The following is a 19,880-nucleotide window of genomic DNA, read 5'->3' as shown; positions in this document are numbered from 1 at the left end:
TTACATTTTTATATATCCAAGAATATATGCCTATTATAAATTGTGAGATTAAAAACTAGCCACACTTTTTTGTAACGTAGAATTAAATAAAATGTGAAAAAGTGTTCAAAAGTCGGATGTACAAAATATTTTAAGAGAAAAAAAGATTTAGATTGGATGTATATAGTACAGAATATACAATGATAAAATGCAGTAATTGGGGTTGCAATGCTTAATAACTATATACAAATATATTCACGATCAATACAAATAACTATCTTGGGATTTGGGTATATACAAAGGACACATGGTCATCCATTGATATTAGTGAAAGAGGAGATTTTCTTTTCAGTAACAGAATTTACCCTTCATAATACGCACCACTTAAAATATTGAATTCACTATGTAAAGAGGTTGCATTGGCAAATTTGAGAATTTATTGCTTTCTTAAATAGAATAAACCTAATGTTAAAATGATCATGTTTAAAAAGCACTTGCTAAAATCATTCAAAAATATATATTTATGTTTCAAAGGCACAATATTTTTAAGTAAAGGTCTGGTCTTGAGTAATATCTTACTTTCTATGTACGGTAAGTAATCATTATGTCGACATGGTTGAAATGTGGACAGTGAACATCTCAACATTCACAATGTTGACATAGGCATAATGTGAATGTCGACAATTCATGTCACTGTTATATTTAGGGTTAGGTTTAGGGTTAGGGCCATGGTTGGGGTTGGGTTTAGGGCTCTAACGCTGTAAAAACACTATGTTGACATGCCGACTGTCATCACACACAATGTTGACAATATGATCTTTTTAACATTCTGCATGTTGATATGTCACATGTCAACATAATGTCCATGTAGACATTCTGAATATCAACATTTAGACTATGTTAACATTCTGATGTCAACAATCCAAATGTCGACATTACATTCCACAGAATGTAGTTATGAGACCAGCAACGACAGGGGAATCTCGACGAGGGATTTAAGATAGGCGTCAATATACTGCCTAATCTTAATCCCGATGCCAGAACGCTGAAGGATGCCAGCCCGAATGAGGTAAGTCCTTGGCGCCCTTAGCTTTAGCCACAGGGGGGGAAGGGTTAGGTTTAGAGAGCATAGCGGAGTTATGGTTAGGTTTTGGGGGCATTAGGTTTAGGCACCCCTAGGGGGGACGGTTAGGGTTAGTCACTAAGGGGGAAGGGTTAGGTTTAGACATGAAGTGGGGAGACTTAGGTTTAGGCACTAATGGGGAGGGTTAGGGTTAGGGTGTGGAGTGGGGAGTGTTAGGGTTAGGCTACAAAAAGGGAGGGTTAAGGTTAAGGGGGGAAGGGGCGGAGGGTAAGTATACTAACCCAACCCGTCGGGATACCAACCATCGGGATTCTGACAGGAGGCATTCCGACAGCCAGCATTACATACCGATTCCCATTCCACACCCCCTATGCATGACAGACTATCTGTTAGTAAGCATGTGGAAGGATTCAGCATTACATTTTCATGACTTAAAATATATATTTTATAGCTTTTCTTAACCAAAGGCATCATTTACATCGATAAAGTGCAATACAGAAATGCACATTAAGGCTTTTCAACTTCAGATGTGTGTGCACCATGCACACACATATGTCCATACCTACTAGGGTTATCAACATATCCTTTAGCAATGGACACATACCCATGTATTGTGGCTGGCTGGCAGTGAACTGATCTTATGAGGCTTTCAAGCTTTTGTAACTGCTATAATATTTATAACAGGAAATTGTATATTTTCCTTTAGTGGGCTTTTAAAACTTTGGGACAATCAGTATGGGCATTTTACTCTAATTCTTCTACTTCCAAATGTCCAAATTAACCATTTGAAAGCTGACACATGTGAAATGTACATATTGCCTCCATGATGTTTGCTTTTATTACAAAAACGGCACATGTAACCTGCATTTCATTGCAGTGCAACTAAGAAGCATTTGTATTACGTATGTTACAGGCTTATCATTCAGATATACTTCCAATATAGTATAGCAAACACATCCTAACTATCCTCATGCCATGGCTCTCGACACTGGGGCACTCAGCCCATCCATGGATCTGCAATACAGTTCTATGTAAGAGTTATGGGTGGAGTGTTAAAAGATTAATTACACAACAGTGAAAATGAGCAATCTTCAATGCTAACTGACTCTCGGCTTTGGATAATTAGGGAGGTTTTCAATAAAAATTATTTAAAATTTGTGTTCATCCAAAAGTTGACAACCCTATTAATGGTTGGCCTAGTAATCCTACTTGCCCTAACTGTGCAGGCCATAAGTCATAACAGAGAAGTATGTTTCTTTTTATCCTAAGACATATCAGACTTCAGCCATGTTGGCCTGGTGGGTAGCTATAGGTAACATCCATAATTTGTCAATGACATTAAACTGGACTAATCAACTGATTGTTACCAAATTTGTTGAAAAGTACAAAGCTTTACTTTATATTTACTTTATATTTACTTATGTTGGTTAAGTCACAATTTGAAAAGTACTGCAAAACCTATAAAAAACGAAACTACTTTTTTATATGATTCAATTAATAGTAAAAGATAAAATGAACTATAACGAATGGAGCATTTGTTTTCTTTATAACATGATCACGGTGTAATCCATACATATAGAATATTTGTATGACTCCATATATATTTGTAGTCATATAAAAATTACTTTTACTTGGGACACAAAAGGTAAACCATCTTTGACATATTTAAAGCATTTAGAGATATCCAATCCATATTTAAGAACAAATGTTCCATTCTCTAAATATTTCCAGTTCAAGATTCAGTAACATAAATAACAGCAAGAATAGAAAAAAAACATCAAAATCACAAGCGATATACTAAACGCCTAAAAGAAGGCCTCTGAAACAAAAATAAAGAAGCAATCATGAGACTATAATAAAATATATAGTGATGTTCTCCTGATAAACAATGGAAGGCCACTCACATGTAACTCAAAAGTATTGGTCCACCAATTAGTCCCAGGTGAAAGTCAATATTGGTCCCTAGTGGCTCAATAAAGATAAATAGTGAAAACATCATAGTACTGCATTGATGCAAAGTAAGTTTATAAATAGTTATAGGTTAGTCCATAATCCTCTTCATTTCACACAATTACCTTTTCAACTAGCCATGTGAATGAAACATAAAGAGCTTTTACTCACATGCATTCTTCATTTGCACAAACTTGATCCCTCATCTGTGCAGAGATCACACAGCATCACATGAATGTATGAGGCAGGGATCACAGTAATATGTAGAGATACACAAAATGCTTCAGTGAGTTTTGTTTTTTTATAGGAATTTAAAAATGTTGTGAACCAGCAAAAAGTTTTGCAAATCTGGGGCTAAAAAAAAAGTAAAGGGAAAATAAAATAAATGAAGGTGATTATAACTCCTCTCTAACACCCCCTATCACACTTGCAGCAATAACCCGGGTTATTACTGTGCAGTGTAAAAGATCCAGATTGAAATAAGCCAGGTCTAGAGAACCCGGGATTTCAACCCTGGTAACAAGTAGGGTTGAACACGGGTTCATCCCGACTCGCGATGCTGAGTGAACGGGTAACCCAGGTTGATGCGACCTCGGTCCCATTCACAGCATACGAAGAACCAGTGATTGAAGATGATCTCATCCTCAAGCACCGGCTCAGGACATTATGGCTGTGACATATATAAGCCGCGTCAGGCCGCCAGTCTGAAAGGGGTCTCAGCCGAGTCGAAACCGGGAATAGACGTGTGAACAAAATCCTAGGTGCAACCTGGCATTTCAATACGAAAAGGGTATTAGAGGACAGCAGTGGCAAGGAAATGTTGCTGCTACCGATATTCAAACTCAGTAGATAAAAACATTTGACTAACCGAACAAATAAATTGTTATAATTAAGTAAAATAGTGTGCAGGGTCAAGGTGACAGTGCCAATGGCACTATGTGAAATAACCTAACTACCTAACTTTTTGGTAGAACTTCTAAACACATGAAAAGAATTACCAAAACAAAATTTTCAGGTAAACATCATGCCATCATAAGGACAGTTCCCAGCAATTCAGTTATTCCTATGAAACAATTGTTCACCAAAGTGTGTGGAATTAAGTAATTTAGACCCTTGTTTTAATATTAAATATTGAAAACTAAATTTATGGACAATCACAGGCATATGGCTATTAAGTTTGAAGTTATTTGCACACAGTAGATAAGATGTTTGGAAAATAATGTTAGATTTTTTTATATTTTGCAATCATTAATGTTTTCTTTGGAAAGATGCTGTGATAGCATCTTATGACGCTACTTATACATGTGTATTACTATATAGGGATCTGTAACTTGCAGAATTATTAGACAGAAAAGAGTCAATGTTCCTTACAGTCTTATTTCATAGCAGTGCTCATCTCTCATAATAAACAAAATTTGTAAAGAATAAAAAAATTCCACAAGAGTTGCTAATAATAGCACTAATAATGACACCAGCAAGTCTTTAATAAAGGCTGGTCCTTTAGTATGGTTAAAAAAATATATAAAAAAGATGTGCCATTATACAGTTGTTAGATCTGTACCTTCTTTTACAAAAAATTACATCCAAAGGGGCACCGACTCGAGGGTTAAGGTTTTCCCACATGGTCTGGTCTCCATACTCAATCCAAGAGCTAAGTCTGTCAATTATGTTTGATGAGTTTCTAATTTGTCAGGGAATGTTAGTAGATTTTCGAGAGGACCAAATATACAGTAGAGCCCATTAAAGGTCATCTTTCAACTGCATTTTCTTGATGATTTCATGATTTTGATTACATTATTATCATGCATTGTACTAATTTCCACAATATCCCTGCCGACATCATAGTATGTTAACCGTATTTATGCTACACAACCACAAGAGACAAGTCTAAAATGTGTTGACTCATCTAAGTATATGATCACTAATGTGTCTGTAAGTACATATGCATGCTTTAGTCAACCATATATTAAACTTGGCTTTCACACACATTATCTGTGGACGGAGTCATATAGAACCTACCTTTGTTTCTTCAACCATACCTAGCATGCAAAAAGAGCATGTGAATGTTACATTTATGTTTGATTACAAAGTGTGCCTTCCCCCCATGTGCTATCATCTTAATAGCCCAAAGACCACCTGTGATCATGAAATCTCATAAATCTTAATAATTTTACCTGGCTTGGCTATACATAGGAAATGGTAATATAACTGGATGCTAGCATAGATGACAAGTGTCTTGGCTGCCATCATTTTGGAGCCAAAAATGTGGACATCTGTATTTAAAGTATTTTTCCAATAGAATGCAAACTTGAGAAATAACTGGCATATGATGGTGTGTGAACCTATATGTCTGATACAGAGACTGTTTTAATATGACTAAGTAGGTAGTTCCTCTGTGATTAACCATGCTGAAACATTGTTTTCTTCAATTGGGCCCTTAAAAGTTACAGCAATGTCTTTGTGATCCCTGTGTACTATGCACAGACTGTAGGACTAGTATGACTATTTATGTGAATCTCACATCCAAATCTGTTGCCCAAATTGGCCAACTATTATGATAATTAATACTGTTATAGGCCATGGTATTCAAACTCTCCTTAGAGCAATCCCATTCTGAGCTCCTAGGACTCTATATAAAATTAAAGCATGTTTTTGCTCTGACAAATGTCCTGTGGCCCTGTGCAAATATATGGCATGTCTCCACATTTGCTCATCAGTTCCCCTAATAATCAGAGTCCCAAATCTTCCATTTTGTTTTTGCTGTCCACCTTAGTCTACCCACTGACCAGCTGAATCTTTGGTTCATCTGCAGAGATGCCATCTTGGTGCACAATATCCAGGCATAACACTTCAAAAGCACATATGGTGGTGGCATAGGCAGGCATTATTCTGTTCTGTACTGCAGTACAACTAGAAAGTCATCAATCGTCTCATAATGTATTGGAGAACATGGATATTTGATGTAGATAAATCCTTACAAATTGATATTTAATGAATTGATTACCTGCATAAGGCTGTGTTTCACTCTTTCATATATACATGGAAAAATGTACTGAAAACATAATGATGATGTCACTGTCAAATACAGTTTTATTTCTGTGACTATAATTTAAGACAATTGCAATATACACATAGGAATTTCTTGTTCTCATAGTTTTTCACCTATATATTTTTGATTGCCATAGTAAATAAGCAATTGCTGTAGTGCATAATATGATAGAATGGTCAGCATTTCTTCAAAATTCCTCAATCCTCTCTAAAAATGAAAATGATCAAAAATAAATGTTATGAGAATATCAGACTTCGAGGCTTGAAAATAAATTAATTATAGAATTCTCCTACAAACACACTATATAAGAGAGCCCATGTGTCCACAGTGTAGGTCACCTGTCTTAGTTATCACTACACACCATTCATACCATTTCTTGCTTTATCTTACAGCAAACATATTTATCATGGACAATATTAAGTAGCATGCTGTCATGTAAATATATCAGGCAGTACAATGCTGTATTCCACACGATGTGAATTGTAGACCTGTCTGTCTTTCTACGTATGCTAAATAAATGACCTATGACAGTAGGAGCGCATTATACCAATAGTGACAACCATAGAGCCTGCGTGATTAAGGAAAACCATGCATGGACTTTCGGCGACAAAAATAACTCATGCACCTGAATTTAACAAAATGATAAAATAATAAATATATGTAATATGGGGGTTCTAACTAATGAAATCCATGCTGACATTATATTGATGCGATCTCGGCCCATCCAACCCACAGAGAAAATGGCAGACTCACCTTTTAAAAACTAAAACCAGATGCAGATCTGCTTTGACAGATTAAGGAGAATGGGGAATAATTCCAATCAATAGTGTATACATGGATTTATTGTGACAATCACTCACGTTGAAGGGGCTAAGAAATCCCAAACACACACCACAGGTTCTTACCCGAAGCTTGCACTACACCATACGACCTCAGCAAGTTTCCTGTCCTCGTTATTTTGGCATAAGCATAAACACATTTTATATGTAAGAGTGAGAAGTTGTACATGTAATGAGAACAGTAACTGTATCAATAAATAAAATAGACATTTTAAATCTTCTAGTTATAGGAGCCTTAAAATATACATATTTTAGACAATCATTTGATCTAACTAAGTAAATCACCAGCATAATTCCGTGGAACTCTTTTCTCTTAACAAAATCTATATTTTAACAAAACGTAACTAATATCAACCTTGGGCTTCTAAACAAGGAATGAGCCCAACGTCACACCCCTTGTATTGCAATAGCCCTAATACACACACATTGATAAACACACACGTCGTATAGTGGCACACACATATATATGTATATATATACGCACACATATGTAGACGCACGTGTGTGTGTGTGTGTGTGTGTGTGTGTGTGTGTGTGTGTGTGTGTGTGCGCGCGCGCGCGCGCGCGCGTGTGTGTGTGTGTGTGTGTGTGTCTGTTATCTAAGTATGTGTGTTTGTGTATCTGTAAATAGAACATATGTGTGTGCTTGTGTGTGCTTGTGTGTGTATCCTATGATATAGTTTCGCTTTAGACTTGCAATCTAAACAATATTTGAAGAAGCCAAAGATTAAATCGATCCTCTTGACTGTGATGAATTAAGGATAGTAATTCGAATTTATTGATCCACTTCTTGCATGCCTCTCCCACCTCAAACCAATTCCTCTTTCCATATAATTACCAGTTTAAATGTGATCAGCGAATTGTATATATGCAATAGGGTATGCAGATTTCCCTTATATCTTCCCAATAGTGCCGACCTCATTATATTACACTACAACATATATTATATCTATATATGGTTGTGTGTAGCAATATAGGTCTGTGATGTGTCTGCGTAAACATATATGTAAACATTTTACAGTACACCCTTTGTATTACAGTACATATATTGCTTTCTCTATCATGTCTTTGTTAATGAATTTAGTGAAAGTAATTAATGCCACATCTGTTCAAAATCTCGCATATGAGTCACATTTTACGCTGTAAAACAAAATATTTCAATTAAATAAAATCATAACAAATAACATCTTCAATTAATGTATTTAGGTTCTGTAAAACTAATGTTTAGAACTGCTATTTTCTAATCTTTTTTCCACTTTGGATGTGTACTGGACATTTTGTAGAGACGAAGGAGTAATATAGTAGCCACAGTGTTACAAAATATTGCAACAGATGTCTGTAAACAGATTACGCATCTCACGCTGCAGATTTATATTTCCAAACGGCAGAGAGTCCACAACAGTAAGCAGCGCAGGCAATCTCGTACAGTCATGGTTAATTATTAATCTGCGGTTTATACATTTATTTTTATGAAGCATTGATTAATATATTAGCAAGGCATATTAAACGTACATAGGGAAATGTTGGTCAATTCTTGTGGCAGCAACCCCAGAGCTGATTACACACATTCAATATCCTAACAAATTATGTGTTATGTGTACTGTACTGCACATATAATGTCATTAAATAGTTTTCGTGTGTATAAAATATATTGATACATATACATGTGTTTATTATAGACTTGAGACTATTGGCATCGTGTATCGTTGTGTAGATCTTAATATAGTGTACAGATATTACCTTAGTGGTCTCCAGGTAATTATATTTTTATATTTGTGAACAAGATATAAAACTGAAACTGCTCAATTAGATTGAACAAGAGAGGTACTTAAACAGCCAATTGTGGCAGTGTTTAAATCTTTATTTACCAGAACCTTGTAAAGCCAGAACAATTTGCATTCTATTAACTGCTTTTCAATAGGGCATTGACTGGAACTAAAGGATGCCACTATCCTGCCCTAATTACAGCCATCTGAATTACACTAAATGCATATGAATACAGCATACGCACATTGCCTCAATTTAAAGGATGGAGAGTAATCAGACCATAATCTTGAGCTAAGAAGAAAAAGATATAGCAGAATATGGAACAACCAAAAGGAAAATCAGTGCAAAGTGTCAAGTCACAGAAAAATGAGAAAAGAAGAATACTAAAATCGCTTTACATTACATTGCGCAGCTTCTGAGGTACGGATTTTCCAAAACTTCAATCCGAGAGGATTTTGCGCTGTTTGATATCAAATTATGACCATATTATTAATAATGGCCATATATTGTAAGGCATAAAAAGTAGCATTGCTTTAACATTCTGGGCCTCCACTGAAACCATGGGATACATAACATTGTATCTACAGTGTACCAGCAAGAAATATATAATGTGTATGTTGTTTTATTTATGCTGTCGCTAACTCGGGATTAAAATTTAAAAAATAAGTAAATAACATGTGCCATCATACGTGCTGCAAGAACATGGGATAGAATCGTCATTGTTTGTACACAATACGAGTGCCTCCGAAAGTTGTAGTTATGTCACACAAATGCGCGATTTGGCCGTGCATACTATGAAATATAAGAATATACTGTATGCAGTGGAGACCAAGCTTCTTGAAATTTCCAATATTTTTTAGGTTTTGTAAAATAAAAGTAGATTTTATACATTTAAATTTTTGCTGCTATTATCTGTGGTCTGCATTAAAGTTTTACCTGTCGCTTTCACTACAGTAGCGACATGACACAGTAGATAATTAACCGAAAACACACACTGTGATACATGAATGTAAAATGACCTCCCCTATATTATAAGTAATACAATAGAAAGTTAGCGAGAGGGGGGTGTAACAGACAGAGTGATCATTTAGACAGATGAGATAGATAGATAGATAGATAGATAGATAGATAGATAGATAGATAGATAGATAGATAGATAGATAGATAGATAGACCAATACGTAGATTGATATGAGATAGATAGATAGATAGATAGATAGATAGATAGATAGATAGATAGACCAATACGTAGATTGATATGAGATAGATAGATAGATAGATAGACCAATACGTAGATTGATATGAGATAGATAGATAGATAGATAGATAGATAGAACAAAACGTAGATTGATATGAGATAGATAGATAGATAGATAGATAGATAGATAGATAGATAGATAGATAGATAGATAGACCAATACGTAGATTGATATGAGATACATAGATAGATAGATAGATAGATAGATAGATAGATAGATAGATAGACCAATACGTAGATTGATATGAGATAGATAGATAGACCAATACGTAGATTGATATGAGATAGATAGATAGATAGATAGATAGATAGACCAATACGTAGATTGATATGAGATAGATAGATAGATAGATAGATAGATAGATAGATAGATAGATAGATAGATAACTAGATACAGATAAATGTATAGCTAAACCAGTAAGTGAATAGAGAGAGAGAGAGAGAGAGAGAGAGAGAGAGAGAGAGAGAGAGAGAGAGAGAGAGAGAGAGAGAGAGAGAGAGAGAGAGAGAGCGCGATCAGGACTGTGACTAGTGCTGTGATGAGATAGAGTCGGTGGGACAGAGGGACAAGTCCCTAGTGGCCTTGTCTGTGTGCTATAGATAATTGATTGGATCTGCCATTTGTGAGATGAAGAGGCCTAGCACGGATCGATAGGCCTGTGAGCAGCTGAAAGAGGAATCTATGAAGGAGATTCTGTTTTCCTGATGCCCACACTTTTATTTCTTCCTATATAACACTACATATTTTTCCAAAATGTTCTAACATTACCTCTACTTATCCTCTTCTATACTAACAGCCCCATCCTGGTATACAGACACATGCCGGCCATGTTATTGACCATGCAGGCAGCTCTAGCTCAGTAGAAGCTTTTCTTTGTCAGGTATCACACGTGCTTTGTACCCAGTTTGTGCTTTGTACCCTTATTATACCCAGTGCTAGCAAATCATGTTACTCATTTCCTCAATTTTACACTTACAACCCACATATTTGTATTGCTAATCTATTTAGTAACTATATTATTTATCTACTGTATAATTACAAATAAAACTATTCTCCTTACACAGAATATTCCTTGTCTCTCACACTTATCACATGGTACATTCTTACCTCTCTGATTCAACATGCTTTCCATAATCACTAGACCCCATAACCTGCGCCCCCAAAGTAGACTAACTTATGGAAACTTTCGAATTTTTAGCTGATGTACTTGTCCTTCCACTATACATCTACCTTATTGCTGCCATATATGCTGCATTGTAGTGACCAGTTGCAGTTCTTTAGTTGTTTGATATATTTTTTGCAAACTGACCATATGCGTTCCCTTCCCCTGTTGTGGTGTCCCCCAGGAGATCTGTCCTGCTCTGTAGGTTCCTTTACAGAATAAGCAGGTTGTGCATGTGTTAGTCTTACTGGATATCTCAGTGTGACCCGCTTCATCCAGGGTGACAGAACAAAGAAAGTGGAAGGCTCGGGAATTTATGTGAATAGTTTGATAATAAAACGATGGTTGATCATTTAACCTTTGGATGTAAAGCTACATAACTGGATCGGATGTATAGTGCTATATTGTGCTATATACAATGTCCAGGTCCTTACTGTCAAAAGCAAGTTTGATAAGTGTTTATTTGATGGGTATGAGCAAAGTGTTATCTTCTATTTACAGAGTTACAAGGAAATGAATTAGTATTTGCATAATTGATAACTGTCCATATTTTCCAGAATCAGTCCCAGTGTTTTGAACATTTGTCCCTGAAAATTGTTCTTGTGGGTAAAGTGTAATATTTACCAACTCTCCAGTATTGTATAGGCTCCTGCATGGGTATGTTTCATTATCAGGTATGCTCTAAAATGTTCATTTTGTTTAAAACAAGACTTCATAATTACATTGTAATTATGTCCAATCGTTGAGACATGGGCAGGTGTTCTGCCAGAGTAGATGATTTCATAAATAAACCAGTTTAGCAGAACTTTATTCACTACCGATGTCGAAATAAGAGAAGGAAGGTAACTTTTTATTGACCATTGGAAGCAAATACAGATCCACTAATCTGGAGTAAACTTTACTGCTTTGCTAAATAGTCTGCAAATAATAAAATATCTCTAAAGGGTATAATAGGAAGGATTGAATATATATTGTGCATTGTGACTGTAAATGGAATAATAAAATTGTATTACGAATATATCCAGCGGTCAGGCCATGCTGAGTATTTGCAGTGTCCTTTGTCTGTGCATATTGTAGTAGAATTATGATCACGACTGGTAGTCAGGTAATGTTTGTCAGGATGTATTATGATCATGTGCAGTGAGGGTTGTGAGTGTAAAACTATGCTGTGTTATAGAAATGTTTTATAAACAAATGCAATATTCTGTCACATTGTGCAGATGTAGTATCTCATTTTTGTATAAAACTAATATGAATTGTGTCAGGATCATGTCATTAGTCATGCTGGTAATATGGTATTTGTAGAGACCTCTTGTAGAGACCACTGTGAATACACAGTGTGAACATATTATTTTATGATCCTGAATCCCGATTTACATGAAAGATTCGTTTGGAATTCTCTTAAAATGGCAAGAAGGTGTAGAGCTGCAGCTTCATAAGTGTGTGGTCCCTATTTAAAACCTGATCTACTACACGTGTGTAGCCAGTGACAGTTTACACTAATACGAATCCTGTCCCAGGGTAGTGTACACACAGTATTTCTACATGAAGTTGCGCTGTTATGTGCAAAATAGTAACTATGTTCTTACCTGCCAGCCTCAGAGCAGACATTCTCTGGAACTCAGGTTCTTGTAGCCACTTCCACATCCTCCTGAAAGTCTCTCGTCCAGACTTAAGCTTACTCCAAGGTTTTGGATTCCTCAGGAGGTCAGACAGGGTTCCCTGAGACCTGCACAAGATCCTTTGAGCAAAGATGGCTTGGGGTATGCTGTATCTCTTCAGCTCGGCAGTGATCCTTTGAGCAACCTCTTTCGTGTTAATCTCCTCCACTTGACCATTGCCACCAGCCTGAGAGCCAGAAGTGGATGCTTGTCTGTCCCTTTCACTAAGAATTGAGCCATTGGATGATGTGTGGTGGTGCCCATGTGGATGCATTCCATTCAGAGGGGGCATCATGCCAGCTCCCGGAGCACCCAGGCTCCTTGTCAGATGGTCCTCGCTCCTAGATAACATGGCAGCATGGGAGTCGAAACCGTTTGGTGGTAACATTTTATCGTTGCTTAAATGTCCACCCGGACCATAAGGGCCCAGTGACTGCTGTGAGTTGTGCAAAGTGCCCAGGCCATTGGACAGGGGAGATAGCGGCTGGCCCATGGTTGCCATGTCTTTGGGATAGTGGCTGTAAATATTGCCCATTGATGTTAACCCCCTTTCGTCCCTCATCAAGGTAAAGCTACCACTCACATTCCCAGTCAACCTCTGATGGTGGTGATGATGGTGGTGGTGGTGGTGCGGGTGGTGGAACTTATCAGATACCGTGGAGATGGGTGGCAGGTGCTGGAGGGGGGTGAGGGTAGTGTAGGTGCTGCTTAAGCTCATGCCCGATGGGGACTCACATGACATATTCATAGCAGGGTGCAGCGGGCCAGCCAAGGTATGCTCCGTTCTGTATTCCCCTCCGTCCAGGATGGAAGCCATGCTAGTCACCATAGCAGGTCGTCCGTGAGATACCAGATTCCTGTGGGAAGCCTGTCTGCTGTGTGTGGAGCTCATTAACTCTCCAGCTTGGGAATGGGACATACTGTGAATGTTCCCTAAATTCTCCATTGTAAGTTCCATCTTCCTCGCAGGTTTGCTTGTATTTGCCCCCTCCTCCTCCTCCTCTCCTTTCTTCTCCTTTTGCTTTCCAGGCTAATTCAGATTCAAAGCTTTGCCATCGATTACCTTCCCCTTTGCAGTCAATCCTGCATGACTTGATGAGCTCTCCCTGCTCCTCTCTCTCTCTCTCCCTCTCCCCCTCCTTCCTTTGGATACAATGGCTGTGTGTGATTGCTGGCTGGAGGTCCTCTCTCTTTCCCCAATTGATGGTGCTAGTCCTGGCTTTGTGGTGTGTCTAGTGCTGAAAAGCTGCAGATAATATTGGAGCTCAGGCTCAGACCTCCTGCCAGCCTCAGTCTCACAGCAGCTCAGCCTGACGTCAGCATCCCTCTGCACATCGATAAGTACCTTTCTCTTTTCAACTCCTGGTCATCACACAGTGCAGGGACCTAGGACAGGGCACCACGACCAACATACCAGGCAGGTGCTGTGGTTGTGCAATGACTGGGGGTTATTATTTCATTCCTAAAATTAGTGACAAAGATTTATAATAGCAATTCCACATGACTGCTTGCCTTGACCCATTTACGTTATGACAATTTATTATATACTTGGATAGACAAGTGGTATCCTTTATACAATGTTATATGCGCCTAAACACATACAATCTAACATAACACTGGTTTAATTATAGATAGATAGATAGATAGATAGATAGATAGATAGATAGATAGATAGATAGATAGATAGATATTACTATTAGAACGCATGTACATGAAGAATAAATTAACAGCATCATGCTGTTAAAATATATTGATATATTTTAAAACTAAAACGTAAGGGCGATAGTACTCTACACAACCATATTAATGACCTGCGGTGGAGCCTTGCTAACTATCCCATAGATGCATCTTGTTAATGGAAGTACAGGCTGCTGTGAGACATCTGTCCCTCTATAGAACTCATGTGCAGCTGGGTGTCATGTTTCAGATGTAATACTGTATGAAAGGGTTAATTCTTGACCAAAAGAAGATCTGTCACTGTATTTGTGTGAGAGGTGTATAAAAGTGACCCAGCATACTGCCTCAGTATTATTACAACACGGATAAAGTGTCAGGGGTTTACATGTTCCTAAGATAGTGCTATAATCTTTCAATGGTCAAATTAATGATCAGTTTGTTGTTGCATGAAACCTACTAAGCCAATCGCTGTATTCATTGGCTACATGAGCGTTTCCATTTCTGTATGTGTGCGTGTGTCACATCACTTGTAGGCATATTTCTATCATATGTCACACTGTTCCAGCAGGCCGGGCCTTGTGTCCCTATGCTCCCTATTTGTTTAGCCGCATAGACATGTATATATCTATATGCAGATTTATCAATGTGCACTTTGCATTTCCTGGTAATATTTCTACATGTAAAAGTTCCTAGGATATGTTATTTCACCACTTATTTAACTACCTTTGAAGTAATTATAAACGTTTAACAGTAATAATAAATATTTATAGTCCACCTATAACAAATGTCTGTACAGTGTATTGTTTCCTAGTAATATGCTTCCATCGGCCAAGAAGGTGCATACACAATCAATTCAAATCTCCTTTTTCTCTCCCTATCCAGCTGCAGGGTTTGTATAATATTTTGTAATTCAATCGCCCACCATCTGAGACTACAAGTAATATTCAAATTGATATTGAAAAAGTTCCAATAATTTGTGTTTCTTCCCTAACTCCTTTAGGTCAATAGAAAGCAGGCTAAAGAGTAACATTGAGCATATTAAAATCCATAACTCGCCATTTTACAGCATCAGAAGCTCCAGCTGTAAAGAATACATCAATACCAGAAGGCTCTATCACTGGGATACCCCAAATACCACTAAATCTATCCATAGAGTTTATTTATATCAAATAATTGCAATTTTCCCATGCGAAGAGGGAGGAGGCGGAAAGCTTGAATTATTTGAAATTGTTATCGAATAGATGAGTCTATCTCTCCTATTACAAAATGTCATTTATAATGGAAAGGGAAACATTTGATTTTCCACAATGAAATGGATTTTTGCAACATTTGATATGGTCAATCTCTTCTGTCTAAGCAGTATTAAGTTAAGTAGATGGAAGAGACGAGCTCTGATACAAACAAACACTGGATGTATAATGCAACAGACAGCACTCATAAGATTTCCTTGTCTCTGCTGGTTATGAACATGAGGATCATGTATTAATACGCACAATACACTCCATTTGTTTACAGTCACTGTATCGCTCCCTCCTACGTACGTATGTGTGTGTGTGTGTGTGTGTTTGTGCGTGTGTGTACACAAATACATACAGACACACAAATTAAACACCCAAGTGTAATCTATAACAAATATCTGATGCATTAAATTTACATAGAAAAAAAACAAACTGTACATGTTTACTTTTACATCTGTCTGAATGCCAAAATAAATCCACTGCCTAACCAGACCTCCCCCCCACCCCTTCCCCCTGGTGTTTATAGCTTTATATCTCACTTCTTATTTTGCATGAATCAAAAGTTGAAGCTTTGAGTAGTGCACATTACTTCCATAGAACTGCAGGAAGGCTCAATGCTGCAAACAAATGGTTTCTGTCCCCACCGCTCACCAGTGTAAAGTACATAACACATAGAAATATGGGTCAATTTTAACTTATTTGCATGAATGTCCAACTGTGTACAGTGGAACACGATACCATAAAATCATCTGTTTCCTTTTTAATGCATTCTCTATAGACACACACCTCCTCCTGTCCTCCTGTTTTGGTTTTGCTGTATTTATCTGGAAAGCTTGATTGGTATTGAAAAACATTTAAAAAGTGCATATCCTTGAAGGTACAGAGTGTTATTATCTAAAAGTCCGATTCTTGCAGGGCCTGTCCACATAATATTTCTGAATTGTTCATAAAATATATCCATCTATCAGCCAGATCAATATGCTTGGGGTGGAAATGAAAGCCTCCCTCTGTGTGCAGCTTCACTGCAAATGTTAGAAACAGCTAGTCATGGCAGACAGGTGCACTACAAGATAACATTTTAAGGAGACAAAACAGAAGAGATCCCAGGAGGAGTGGCAAGGCATTGCTAAAAGGTGGGAAGACAGGGACCTTAGGGGAATTTAGCAACAGTATTTTACCAATCCAGCACAGAGTAATCCTGTGAAGAGGAGAATAAACACCAATATATCCCAAGGCTCTGGGGAAAATTTCTCCTTAGAGTTACGCAGAGAAGATAATTAAAATCTAAAGGACTTTTTAAAGCTTGTCTGGTAAACCTCAAATCCTAAACTAGTTGCAGGTATTTAGTGGGCATGAGTGGGCATCTATGCATATATACTATACTATATATGCATAGATGCCAGAAAACGGAAACATATGGCGAGATAAGCAATATATATATGTGTGTGAGTGTGTATATATACATATATACATGTTTGTGTGTGTGGCTGTATGCATACATACATATATTCCTTGTTGAGTCATAGTATCTCTCGCCCACTGTTTATATATATCACAGAACCCCCGCTCTCTGCATTTGGCCTGATGGCAATCCATAATTTGTCTAGCTCTGCTAAAATGAATGGCGCTCTTAATTTTGCTCCAGGACTGTTATTAATTGAACATCCCTACTGGAGCTTGGAAAGAGGTCCTTTTAGTAATTAGTAAAATATAATTGAGCAGTGCTAGCGTGAGTTCCCATTCTGAGACACCCCATTGCTCCTTGTTAATCAATAAAATATCATTAAGCAAAAGGCAGGGAAATGTGCTGATATACAGAGTGGGGCAGAGAGACATTAGGGAGCAGCAAGGTGGGGGAGGGGGTCTGGGGTGCGCAGGGGATAAAAAAAATGGCATCAGCGGCAGTATGAGGGTACATGGCCATGGATAACATAACAAAAAAGACAAAAATGTAAGGCCAGTACAACAATGAAGGACGAAAGAAAACATATAAACAATGCACCCCCAAATGATGCTGTCTATGAAGAAACGTAGCATCCTAAAAATCTATTACTCAGAAGTAGAAAAACAACTATTTTAACCTACATTACGTCAGCATGGCTTTTACAAGGACAATCTCCCATTTTAATAACATTTTATTAACGCTGTTAGGCTAGGGACTAGCATATGTTATGGCAATATCAGTTTACACCTTGTTATTAACAACAAATTTTTATTTACATTTCTATTTTTCCTTTGTGTTGTTTCTTCCTTAAGGCCCTTCGCTTTCTTCTGTCTTATAAGAGTTATGTCTTACACCTCTGACTTTTCTGTTTAATGTTCCTTTTCATGTGTGTGGCGTATTAAGTCCTAACTGTCCATTGGGCTTTTATTGGTTAAATATCGATTTACTGATTTGTACCATTAAAACAATCCATGCTTTGAAGTTTTAGAAATGCAATATGTCTTTGTATACCTATACAAGGAAAGTCCCTTGCAGTATTCACATCAGTCTGCCAATTTATAAATCATGCTGATCTAAAGAATTAAATGTAAGTGACAAATAGCAATTATTTGTTCTAAGTCAGTTCACTAATATGAGATTACCAATATATACAGATATTGTATTTCTTATTGTGTTTCCTATTTAAAGGTCATTTAATACTTCAGAAAGGCAATCATAACGTCCACGGGCACAGGCAATATCTCTTATATTACTGTATACCAGCAATTAAGGGAAATATTCTATTGAAAATAGCTTTGCATAAAAAGACTATTTACCCACAAACACAACACTTTTAAACCCAATTTTAAAAAAATGGTCGATTTATTGTAAATGCTACTGTAACCCCGCTAATTGGATTTTCTTTGTAGACTTTTTTGTGAAGTCTATAAAATACACATAGGTCCATTTTTGATTAATAAAAGCTTTTAACCTAATAGATAGAATGTTAGATCTAGTCTATCAGCGTTAAGTGCGATTTAATTAAAAGAAAAACACTTTTTGTCCTGGCTCCATATATTTAGACTAAATAAATGACATAGGAAGTGAAGTGTGGATGTTTATTTCACCTTTTTCATTCGACAGCTGCTTATTATCGATTCCTCTTCCCACTCTAATTTTCTTCTTTATCACTCATTCCTTTTTACTCCTTCTCTTTTTCCCAGTATCCTATTTGTCTTCCTCTCTCAGGTGTATGCGTGGCCCTTTTACATAATATGTACTATGTATCTTCTACCTAAATGCCATTATTTTCCCTTTTGGGTTTCTGTCTCTACTACATCCCAATCCCGCATATCACAACCTGAGAGTCCTCACTGCCATCTGGTCATTGGGAAAACAGGGCGATCTTATTTGATTTGGCAAGTGACCCCAGCATGTGTGACTGCAGCAGCGCGACCCACATGGAGTGGCGCATCCACTACTATCAGACTGGTAGGTTTGCTACTCAGGACAGACAGGCAGCTATGGGGTTAAATCAAGAGTTTGAATGAAAGTACATAAAGGTAAAATTATCGCATCATAGAGCATTATTACTGTACAAGAGGTACTATCACTGCCAGAGTATAATCTATGCGTTTCTTTTATCCGTGTATTTCCTTTTAGAGACGTCTATTATCAAAAGGGATATACAGGCGAGGCGCGGACAAATTATAGTTAATGTATGGGGAAATGCAATTTATCACTGCCCACATATATGGTCATTTTGTTAAGCTCACTCTTCCTTTCATAAAAAGAACTAAAATAAGGTGCCTTTACATATATATATATATATAAATACCCACGATCGGTTTGATGTGTGCCAGCTTGCAAAATAAAAATATTTAACCCTTAGACTTATTATCAGCATTCACAACTTGATCATTTCCTGCTCCCTGACTCAGCCTGTGACTTGATTTTTTGCTCCAGTCTCACATCTGTTTATCTTTCTGTTTGATTCTCCTTAGTTCCTCTCTCGCCTCTCATTGATCTATGAAGTCTTATTTAAAGCACACGTTACTTTCACACATTTTAAATCCTTGTCTGGGGCCCTGATAGTCGATGAGTAGAAATTGCCTGGGCATCCGCGTCAATCCTGATTGCTGCAAAATCGAAAGAATCTATAGGGGGGAAACAGCTAAATATTAAGTCAAGGGGTAGGTATTAATGAAAGGCAAAACTCCCTTTGTTAATATTGCTCTCCATACACCGCATGGGTACTTTATATAGAACAATTATTTACACTCAGCTTCAGTT

At 37.2% G+C, this 19,880-nt stretch overlaps 1 protein-coding gene across 1 annotated transcript in view; it reads right to left on the bottom strand.

The window, feature by feature from the left end:
* The window catches only part of ONECUT3 (one cut homeobox 3), a 122,152-nt gene extending 108,445 nt beyond the window's left edge, over positions 1-13,707 (bottom strand). Inside the window, exon 1 of the mRNA XM_088474294.1 lies at positions 12,678-13,707. Coding sequence (XP_088330420.1) covers positions 12,678-13,707 — 1,030 coding nt within the window. The remainder of the gene's footprint in view (positions 1-12,677) is intronic.
* Between the last annotated feature and the right edge of the window lie 6,173 nt (positions 13,708-19,880).

Source organism: Taudactylus pleione, unplaced genomic scaffold (genome assembly GCF_031769625.1).
Source record: "Taudactylus pleione unplaced genomic scaffold, aTauple2 ptg000152l, whole genome shotgun sequence".
In the NCBI taxonomy this organism is placed as follows: Eukaryota; Metazoa; Chordata; class Amphibia; order Anura; family Myobatrachidae; genus Taudactylus; species Taudactylus pleione.
Note: the sequence above shows the minus strand (reverse complement) of the source record. Positions and strands in the feature narration are given on the sequence as shown.